We start from the raw sequence: 11339 nt of genomic DNA, 5'->3' as shown, positions 1-11339 counted from the left end.
AATGCTGGGAGAACGGAGGTGCACTATTTATCAAAGGTAAGTATTGTTTTATCATTTTTTACTACACCAAAAGTCCATTTTACACCGGAGTTTTCTTTTAGGGTTTACTACATGACCAAATATGAACGTTTATCCAGTGTTTTTGCTTTAGTGTCAGTATTGGGTAGTACTATGATTTATTGTTATTAATAGTTTTATTATGGGGGGAGTTTGTAGGCTACATGTGTCAGTCTGACTGTGAATCTGTGCTGCAGTCAGACAGCACTGCTGGGTTTAAAGGTGATCCCCCTGCTGTTGTTTTTAACCCATCCTCGCGCTGACCCAGTGCGCTCGAGCTCCGGGCTCGCAGGCGCGTGCTCCGCCGGCGCAGGAAGGGCGGGCGCGCGCGTCCGGTCACGAGCGCGCAGTTAAAAGCGCTCAGCGCGTCAGCTGCCCGGAGAGACGGACCCGGGGACCCGCAGAGCGCGCGCGCGGACAGCGGTGCAGACCGGCAAAAGCGGGGTGGGCGGCGTCACGCGGAGGATGGGACTAGACACCTGCTGCTGGACTTCAGACTCTAACCTGCTCATCAGTGCGCATCTTACAGGACACTGACCGGTGCTGCACAACCTGGCTTCACTAGTGACTTGGCTACTACTGGACTTTAATGAAGCTACTGAGCACTTTTACACAACTTTACAAACTTTTTTACACACTAATTTTAACAGCTGGGTTTTATCCTAAAAGGACACACACTTTATGAACTTTTTACGTACAGCTGTTTTACCTTAACGCACTTTTTTAAACAGCTGTTTCACACTCTTTTTGATCACTTTGTCAACTTTTACGCACTAATTTTAACAGCTGTTATACCTTAAATGTATACCTTCTTTTTATCACTTTTAAGAATTCTAACGCACTATTTTTAACATTTACCCTAAAAGTACCCACTCTTTTTAATCAACCTTTTTTATCAGCAATATTGACAGCAGTATTTTACACTGAAAATACTTGTTTTTAAACTACTTTGGGAACGTTTTACGCACTAATATTAACAGCCGTATTTTCTATCTATATTTCTATTTTCTACCGTAGTTGAACAGTTGCTTTCTCCACCGTAAATTGATATTGTCCCAGTTGCTGCGAACTTTTGTACGCACTAATTTTTGACGCGTATTTCTCGTGGAAAGTAATGACTATACGCAACTCTACTTACGCTCTTACTATACGCTGATTTCTTAATTTTTTTTAACTGCTTCTGCATCGCGATATGCACGCGCACACGCTCTGCCGCCGCCTCGACACGGCTGCGCGCGCCCGGAGCCGCGCTCGTGCCGCGCGCTTTCCAGCGTGCTGAAGGAACGATGCGGTCCCCGCGCGCGACCCAGCTCGGTCTGCTGGCGGCGTGCGCGTGCACGTGGCTGCTGGCGGCGCAGGGCTGCGGTCCAGGACCGGGCTACGGTGCGCGGTCCCGATCGCGCAGGCTCACGCCGCTCGCGCTCCGGCAGCACGTGCCCGGAGTGTCGGAGACGAACCTGGGGGCGAGCGGGCGCGCGGAGAGCAAGATCACGCGCCACTCGGAGCGCTTCAACGAGCTCGTGTGCAACTACAACCCAGACATCGACTTCAAGGACGAGGAGAAGACCAAAGCGGACCGCCTCATGACCAAGGTACTGTGGGTAATGGAGTTCAGGTGCCCCTCAATTAGTGTTGAATGCAATCACACCCTCACACCAATGTTCCAACACCTTGCATCTACAGTTTTTTTCTGTGAACATTGTTTTGGTTTCACAGCAATGTTCCCAAAACAGGCTTAAAGGTGTGTAGGCACCTGCTCATCCATTGTTTCTTTTATAATGTCTTTGAAAGGCATTTACAGTAAATGTTTGAATATTGTTGTGAAGATTTGATTGTATTCGGCATCAAGAACACTAATGAGGTCAGGGGCTGCTGGATGGTACTGGATGGGTAGCTCATCCCAAAGAAGCTCCATGACTCCAACATCAGTACCTGGCCTTACTAAAACTGTCAGGGTTGAATGCAATTAAGTCCTCATAGCAGTGACATAATTGAGACATTCATAATGTATCTGAGATTTTTATACACTGCATAGTTACATATGCTCATGTTTAGAGCCCCCAGTTTGTTACAACCCCTTATCCATGTTATTAAATGTAGGCCTACATGGTTCGAGTTCAAGAGGACATAACGATTATAAAAGACCAGAAGACAATAATAAAGATTATACTAACACTGTGTTGATAATACTGTTTTATGGAAACTAGAAGAAGCTTTTTGTGCACAAATGAACACCTCTTTCAGAAATGGATGTAAATAAATAGGTGTACAGCTAGGATCACATGGATACTTTGAGACATATAGTGCAACTAAAGCCCAAATAGGGCTGCACAATATATCATTTTTGCATTGTCAAAGCAATATGTGCATTTGCAATAGTTAATATACAGAACTGAAACTGAAACACAGTTAGACCACAATAATTTATTGTCCTGACGGAAAGTTCTGGTGGAAACAAGTTCTGCTGTGATTTGGGCAGCCGTGGTTTTATGTTTTTTGGATACAATCTGGGTTACCCTGCTAATTAAACCTTCACACTCTGCTCTTACTGGTGCAGTGTGCAGTTAATGAAGATTGGCCACCAGGCTGCTCCAATTTAGCCATGAAACCTCCCACACTAAAATGACAGGTGTTTCAGTTTCATTGTCCAACCCCTGTATATCCTAAAAAAAAAAAAAATGCCATGCCATATTTACTAGTGGCAGGTTATGATAAGATGAATAATAATGAACGAAAAACATAAGAATCAAAATATGATACATTATAATAAAATAAATAATTAATAAATAAAAATACACAGAGCAAATTATTAATATCATGGCATGTTGGATCATTGACTTATTTTTTATTATCGCAAAATATGTTGTAGTAAAGAAAACTATTGCAATGTAACTTTTTTCAATATTGCACAACTCTAAGCTCATGGGCTAAATATAAAGTGAGGAGCAGAGTGATGTCTAAGCAAGTCTAATCCTGAGGAGTCCCTTAAATTATTCATTTACACCTATCCGACTGGCAATTGAATTATTTTATACAGGTAGGCTAATGTTGCATTAGGAAGCTTGGCCTATAACTGTCCTTCCCTGGCCAGGTAATCTGTTGGAGAAATGTTGAACCATTTTGAGCAAGATAGAACAGATATTAACAAGCGGTATTTCCTGGGCCTTCAAGTGAAATGTTAACTCTGAAGCACAGTAAAAAGTTAAATGTGTAAGCCAGTGTTTTTCTTTTTAAGGTGCACCTTAAGTAGGAATCAGGAAAGCAAAACGATGCTCCAGAGACTTCATTGGATATTAACTAGGATTTTACCCTGCCATGTTTTTGTCAATGTACCACAACATACCATTAGCAAGTCTGTGCTCAGAGCACAAAACATTCCTTTAATCTTTAACCGAGGCCTTCGACTGGAACTTTCCAGCCCGTTTATCCTCAGCTGCGTGTTCTTTTTGTTCAAGTAAGTAGCAGATTTGGGAGATAACCTTGAGTACAGCAAGTGCAGAGATCACACAGTACTTATAAAGAATTAAAAAGAAACTTACAAACCTTTTTCTATGATTCTCATATACTAATATACAAGAGTAGCCATTCCGCACTTTAGGGAGTAGTTTCACTGGACAGTAAACGCTTTGTTGTTTAGTTTGAATAAGGTTACCCAAGTCTTTATTGTGGCTGTCTGTTAGTGGGAGGTGGAGAAATCTGTGACTTACTGTGGCGATACCTCCACAAATCTGGGATATTAAGAAACAAGGTGTTGTAGACACTAAGCATGCTTTGTAAACGGACTAAATGATTCATAAAATTGAATGTCTGGAAACTAGCCTAAGGTAAAAGGTAAAAGTGACTCAAATCTGATCTTTTTTATAATATGTGATGAAAACACAGATATTTTATTTGTGTTATAGTATGAACAGCCAAACACAGTGAATCTGACATTTTCAATTCTGATTTGGGCCAATTCATAATATGTGGTACTGAAATTTAATACATATTTGATACACAGCAATGCAACTCAGTCTGAACAGCCAGATTGGAAATTAACTGACTTACATCAAGAAAAGAGGGGAAAATTTGGATATAAGAAAAGAAATGGCTCAACTAGATTTGTTATCCACTATAAATAACTATAAACATTTTTAAGTATTTAATTTGGATTTTTTTCCAGTTGTATTGTTTTAATATCTAAAATTATACACACAGTTTGGTTTTTCTGACAAGAATTTACAAAACAAACAACTCATACTCTTGGTGCCCTCCTTCACCAGTCACTTAGTTTGTAAGAACAGGATGCTCTAGGCAGATTTACAAACACAATATTCTGTGTTCAGTGAAGTGTTTTATTTCCTGGTGTATTTATACTTAGAAATGCTGATTAATCTGTGGACTAGACTATGTAGGCAGATGTCTTTATGTCCAATGTGCTCATGGCAAGGCTAAGGAAATTATGGGATTATATGTACCGGAAATACGTCACAGATGGCGTATTCACCCCTCGTAGTGGACAGAGCAATACAGCGGCTTTTGGCTAAAATTGTCCAAGCAAGTCTGTCAGAAATCTACAAATTCAGTTCAGTGAAGGAGACACCACACAAATATCCAATGGGTCAGTGCAGCAGTCCTTTTTTACTTTTTTTAATTGGCACTTGGTCTGTCATGATAACAACATTTTCAGGACGATATATTGTCCCAGAAATGATTGTGATTAACGATAATATTGTCATTTTAAAGTGCCACTATAGAAAATGCTTTTTTCTAAAGAGCAAGAACAATGTGCCACAGTAATAATATACTAGCATAATAATAATAGCTTTTTATTATTAAGAACAGACATTGGGCTTCCAATATAAAAATATTTTAATATCCTAAATATCTAAAACAAATAAAGTACAACCACCGTGGGACTCTGAAGCAGAATCTCTCTGAGGTAACAATATTCATATTTAATATTCAGTTGAAAAAATTGGGCTGGATGGTTGTGCTTTAAATGAGATCTCAGCTTCGTCGCCACTGATTGGTTCTTCTCGCTCATTTGGCTTAGAGCCAAAATACTCCAAACGCTGGAGCCATGGAACTTTAAAACAAAGTCCACCCGGACTGAACTACTTCTAAACCTTCTAAACGTTCTCTAAAGCTGTTTAGTTTTGAGAAAGTATATTAGACTCAAATACATTCGCAAGCTAACACGTCTACACTGATTTCCTAACCGATAGATGGCTCTGTCTGACAGATTTGTCTTCGCCTCAGACAGAGAGCAGGTGAGGGAGCAGCACAACGCGATTCGCTGAAATCTAGCTGCGGTTCATTTCCATGTAAACAAACCTACACAGAAACCCAATGGCTATTATCGACATTGGCAAAAAAAATTGCGGTTAAAAAATTATTGTACGATAAGTCGATAACCTAATTGGCACTCTAGCTTCCCATGAGTAGTGGGAGTAAAACTGTATAATTAGTTATATAAGGGGCCCTGTGTTATTGGCCCCAGTGAAAATGATTTCAGGCTTGTTTAGAAGACACTGAAACATAAGCCAGACCATCCTCTGAAGTTGTTCTAAGATATGAAACATGAAATAATTTTGATTACACACAATATGTAACCAGCTGACTCAGAGGTGCCTATATGGTGCCCAGGCTGGGAGTTGGCGTATGTGTATGTATGCATGTGCCCTCGCCTCTTCAGGCGCTGAAAGCCGTCCTTTGTGTAAATTTCGGAGGTCCTGCGGGGTCGCCTGTACAGAATTCTCGCCTGCTGAAGTAATTTCAGCTTTGGAAAAGCCTCTATTGTAATTCTGACAATGAAACGCCTCTGTCGAGCTGCATTTGCGAGAAAAATGTTCCCGGTTTGTTTTTTAGCCCCTCTTGATTTCTCACTTCTTCTGTCACTTTCCCAAATGCATGCCCAAACATTCCACCAGCCTGCCCTCTCACTCGGCCCGGGCCTTGCCTTTTTCTTCTCCTCTCGCCTTTTCTCGACCCCTTGTTTCTGTCTCTCGCTCTTTCTCACAGCTTGTCAATGGTCTCAACATGTTCCCCAATCTAGAACACTAGATTTCCCACAAAAGCCACATATAGATGCCAGCCAGTTACAGATACTGTAAAAACACAATGCAGCAGACTGTGTGTAAAAAATGGGCTGCGTGAAAATTATCTTGTGGGAAAAAGAAATGACCTTGGGTTTACTCTCCTACAGTGGCTGAAATGGCCAAAGAATGTTAGATGTTAGTTACAGTAGCTCTGTTCAGACTGTCGAAGGCACTTTTGGAGGGGGGTGGGGTTTTACAGGGTCCTTATCAGAGCTGAATACAGATGAAAACATTACACAGTGAAGAGGTGTTTAGTCTTCATTCAATGACAGCATGCGTCTGAATGGAGGCTGAAGGTGGAATAACCATTCTCCAGATTTAATGTTATTTAATGACACAGGATGCATCCCAGTTGTTTACTAATTACTAACACTAACAAGTGTTTGAGTATGTAATATGTATTTTGGAGAAAAGCATCAGTATTTAAACACACTCTAATATCCACAATGCATACTCAGAACCAGTTAGTTCTTGAATGTGGTTTTGATGGACACTGTAATCCTAAAATACAATGGGGAAACTGAGTAAACAGAGTTTAGAAAAAGATCTAACAATAAAATAGATAGCTTAACCATAGCAAACTATCCTTTGGCTTTTAGAGATTTGCAAACACATGAAACAAATGTACACACAAATGTACCCACACAAAATGCTTTATTAGAAATTTTATACAAAACTGGGTAGGGGTCTCATTTTGCTGTAATATTAACCTAAATTATTATTAGTTTAGGTTTTTCCGGAGCACCTACACATCACAAAGGTGTTCTATCAGATTTAGATCTGGTGCATGGAAAGCCAGAGAAGAACATGCAATGTGGCCATTAAGGGATGCACATGGTCAGCAACAGTACTCACATAAGTTGAGGCATTCAATTAATGATTAATTGGTCTTAACCTTTGGGACGGGACTGTTGAAACAAGGTGGGTCTTTGTCCATGGATTCAGGCTTTTGGTTCATTAGATACAGTTATTGCGTATATGTGTAGTTGTAAAGGTCTTCCTAATAAAGAGCTAAGTGAGTGTAAATCATTCTGTGTTCCTTACTGTTAGGATGGTCAGTAAGAGAATGTCTTATTGAGCTGAATAAACCTTTACTTTGGGAATTCTTTGTGTTGTTCTTTCTTCTTCTTCAGCGCTGCAAGGATTGCTTAAATAAACTGGCTATTGCTGTAATGAACCAATGGCCAGGTGTGAGACTGCGAGTGACGGAGGCCTGGGATGAAGATGACAATCATCCAGCAGGTTCTCTGCATTATGAGGGGCGTGCTGTTGACATCACAACCTCAGACAGGGATATAAAGAAATACGGGCTGCTCGCCCAGCTGGCTGTGGAAGCTGGGTTTGATTGGGTGCACTATGAGTCTAAGTATCATGTGCACTGTTCGGTCAAAGCAGGTACGCAAACTAACCTTACTTACTTGAGCACTATGAGTATTATAATTCAATGATAAATTGTATTACATGTTTCATAATAAAGTAAACATGAAGGGGAAAAAGAAATGGTTAATTAGTGGAATGTCATAGAAGAACCATTTCACCCAATTTCACAAAAATAAAATTAGTGTAATATAAATATTCTATACCACCTATAGGTTTTTTTCATAGAAATAAACATCCAAGACAAAAACAACCTGGGCCCACGCTTAAGATTAAGACTGTTTCTTTGGTAACTGGGAAAATACTTTATATACTTTATCCCTGACAGTCTAGCCTATAAAACCCTTTTACACTTGAGAATCAGGTTTAAATCTAGATAAGTGTAAACGCACCCAGGCCAAGACACATTTAAAACAGATACAAATCCAATCACTCAAACTATTTTAGTTCATTCAGTACATAGATGCATTTGAGCCACATTATAAAGAGAATTAGAATAATGCCTGCACAACTGTGCTTTAATCTTTCAGTTGTTGTGGGTTTCACACTTCATGAATGCTCTCCAAAACACGTGTTGTCACAAGAACATGTGAGAACTATTGAGAACTAGGTTTATATAGGTTGAACATTTATATAGGCGGCTCTCTCTCAATGTGATCTCATTGGTTGTAGGTAGTCGCTGCTCTTGACTCACAGATTCTGGCTGGTGTAGGTATTAAATCTGCTAGATGTTTGCCGGGAGTCTGTGATTCAACAGCTTGGCAAGAATTTTCTGAGCAAGCACCAAATTTCCTAAGAGCAAAGGTTTTTGTCACTGATCTGCAAAAAACAGTTGATGGCTGGAAAACCAGGCAAAAATCATGTAGTGTGAATTAGGCATGAAAGCATCCATCTCTCTCCAAGATACAGTTGACTCCTCACAGTAGAACTGAAACACTAGTAATAACTGCTATACAACAAGTGTAAAGTGCAAGTGGCTAAAATTCTATTAGCTAATGTATCAGAGCCCGGGATCCTGCACTTTCCCCTGAGCTAGCTGCTAAATGATGGTGGATTTGCTGCCTTTATGTCTATCAGAGGAGGCATGTACTTGTTTGGGCAATGCAAGTGATTGAGGAAGTCGGCAAGTGGTGGTTTAATTAAATCAGAATCTAAATTAGGGGGGGGGAAAAAGGAAGAACAAATAACGTTAATGTTTCTCTTTGTCTCAGATCACTCCGTCGCAGTGGAGAAAGGCGGCTGCTTCTCAGCGTCAGGACTGGTCACTGTGGCCGGGGGGCTGCAAAAGCCCATGTCTTGTCTGCAGCTTGGAGACAGTGTTCTTGCTTTATCTGAAGCAGGTGAGATGGTTTTTAGCCGGGTTCTCCTCTTCCTACATCTGGACATCAGCCGTAGGTCCACCTTCTTGATTCTCAGCACTGAAGATGGGAAGGAACTTGCACTTACTCCGAATCACCTCATCTTTGTAGCTCAAAACCACGAATACTACCAAGACGAGTATCATGCTCGTTTTGCCAGCCGAGTTAGGAGAGGAGACTGTGTGCTTGTTTCTGGAAAAGACGGTGAGGTGCATCTCTCCAAAATAGTCTCCATTTCACTTGAGAAAAGAACTGGAGTTTATGCTCCACTGACAGAGCATGGCAACCTGTTTGTGGATGGCGTGTTGGCGTCTAGTTACGCATCTGTAGAGGATCACAGACTCGCACACTGGGCATTTGGGCCTGTGCAGTTTCTGGATGGCCTGGCTCAGCTGTTTGTTGGGCAGAAATCACAAACTATAAACAATGATGTTGGGCCTAAAGTTAACAGAAGTGTGATGCACAATGTTTCAGGTGTTGAAAGCAAGAGCCTGTGTTTAAATGAACATGATTTAATGGACTATTCTGATTGTGTGGACACCAAAGTCCAGGTTTACTGGTATGCAAAGCTACTGTACACTATTGGTCAGATGATTCTGAGTCCTCACATGTTTTATGAATGAAGATACAAGAAAAGACAAACCAGTGACCTCTCTATGCAAGGGCATTACATTTCTAACCACATAAAACCTACTCATGGAAAACCAGACCATATGAATGCTATTTAAACTGATAAAGCTTTTCGTGCTCAGACACTCTCAGACAAAACCATTGTTTCTCCATTTTTTGACATAATGTGATTCTGGCTGTCCAAATAGAAATACTCCAAAATTATTATTGGAATAAAATACTTTTACATTGACGTATTCTGTTAAATTGCAATTTTGGAGATACGTGTTTCTTGTCAGAGAGTGATGGTGTGTAATATAGTCCTATTAATTTCTGATTAGACATTTTAATTGTGGTTATGCATACAGGTATTGATGGCGCATATTATTATATTGTGAGACTGAAATGATGCGTTTTTATACAGAAGAGGAAATATTTCATAGAATAAAACTATTTATTTTTATACATTTGGATTTATAATATATAAAGCTTTTGAAGTTACAGTAATTAATCTCCATGTCTTTTCTTACACTTGTTCTCCAGACTGATATTTAACAGATACATTGTTTTTGGATGATGTATGATGAATTGTAAGCTAATGTAACATTAGAGCTCTAATGCATTTAGTTAAAAATCTAACCTGTTTGATAGATTATCAAATATATATATATTATGATGTAAGAAATGTCCCACGTTTACTGCCTCAGTTGAGAATGGGTGGAACTGGCAGGCCAGTTTTTATTACTACAACTACAGGGTTTTACATAATACAGCACTTACAAGCATTTGATGTATTGTTTAATAAATATTGTTACACCTGCATGTGGTGTTGTTTTGGCCATTCTTGATTGGGGCTTTAAATAAATCAAGATAAAGGTGACGAATGGAGCTTCAACAGATTATCCATATTTTGCTGAAGGTTAAATGAAACATCTGGACTGTTTGGAGGTCCCTAAATATCAGCTTGAGAACCACTGATGTACATGATGATATAATAAGAAACTCTCTGTGCATTTCTTCTGTTTCAGTGAAAATAAGAAGCATAAGATTAGATAACACATTCTAAAAAATGTAAAATATAAAAAAATATTGTTTTTTTGTTACAAAATAAACATGAAATTCTAAAATAAATGATGGTTTTATATTGTGATTTTTGAGTTCTAAGAGAGTTAAAGGTTCATTACCTTTCATTATCTGTGAAAGCATCTCCCCAAGGATGTTGCTTAAATAAAATGTAGAACAATATAAATGCCCAGAGTTTGTAAATGTGTGATGATAGAAGATGAAGAAGAAGCAGAATCAACATAACAAACTATGACTGGAAAAAATGATGGTATGATGGGAAAAACATTGTGATACTTTGTTTTTTGTGATATATATTATAATGTTAAAATACAGCAAATATCCATCCAAAATAAATCAATTATACATCATGTTGTGAAATAAAATACCTGGTTTAACTCTAATCATTGTAAAATAAATGATTTCAGGCATAATCTAGAAAATGAGAAAAGTGGGAATTTAAATGTTGTATTAGCTTGATGCTATGGTATATTTTGCCTTACAGCACATCTTACAGTATGTTTACGGTGACAATGCTGAAATAATATAATATATTGTGTGTACTCTGTACACACTTTAAAAAAGAAAAAATGATTAATAACAAGATTTGAGAGTATAAACACCTTCAGAATTCTTGTAGAGTTTAAATCACAGACAGGTGGTTATAATGTTACGGCTGATTTAAAAATTGTTAATATGGGTACAAGCTTAGAATAATTCAGATACAGTAAAAATATCCTTATCCTGATTTTAGACGCCGCTGGAACCCTAGTTGAGTGTGGTATTTTACACCCCC

At 39.1% G+C, this 11339-nt stretch overlaps 1 protein-coding gene across 1 annotated transcript; it reads left to right on the top strand.

The window, feature by feature from the left end:
• The first annotated feature begins 423 nt into the window (after positions 1–423).
• dhh (desert hedgehog signaling molecule) lies at positions 424–10303 on the top strand. Its single transcript, XM_007246752.4, has 3 exons — positions 424–1649; positions 7271–7532; positions 8726–10303. The coding sequence occupies exons 1-3, from the start codon at positions 1344–1346 to the stop codon at positions 9493–9495; spliced, it is 1338 nt and encodes a 445-aa protein (XP_007246814.3). The 5' UTR covers positions 424–1343; the 3' UTR covers positions 9496–10303.
• The last annotated feature ends 1036 nt before the right edge of the window (positions 10304–11339 follow it).

This window comes from Astyanax mexicanus, chromosome 13, assembly GCF_023375975.1.
Source record: "Astyanax mexicanus isolate ESR-SI-001 chromosome 13, AstMex3_surface, whole genome shotgun sequence".
NCBI classification, from domain to species: Eukaryota; Metazoa; Chordata; class Actinopteri; order Characiformes; family Acestrorhamphidae; genus Astyanax; species Astyanax mexicanus.
The sequence above is the reverse complement of the archived record's forward strand: the minus strand, read 5'-3'. Positions and strand labels throughout refer to the sequence as shown.

What these genes read in the sequence shown, in the direction of transcription:
- dhh (XM_007246752.4), top strand. Translation starts at nt 1,344, where the DNA reads ATGCGGTCCCCGCGCGCGACCCAGCTCGGTCTGCTGGCGGCGTGCGCG. An exon ending in CGGACCGCCTCATGACCAAG is followed by an intron (nt 1,650 to 7,270) that starts GTACTGTGGGTA and finishes CTTCTTCTTCAG; the next exon opens with CGCTGCAAGGATTGCTTAAA. An exon ending in GCACTGTTCGGTCAAAGCAG is followed by an intron (nt 7,533 to 8,725) that starts GTACGCAAACTA and finishes TCTTTGTCTCAG; the next exon opens with ATCACTCCGTCGCAGTGGAG.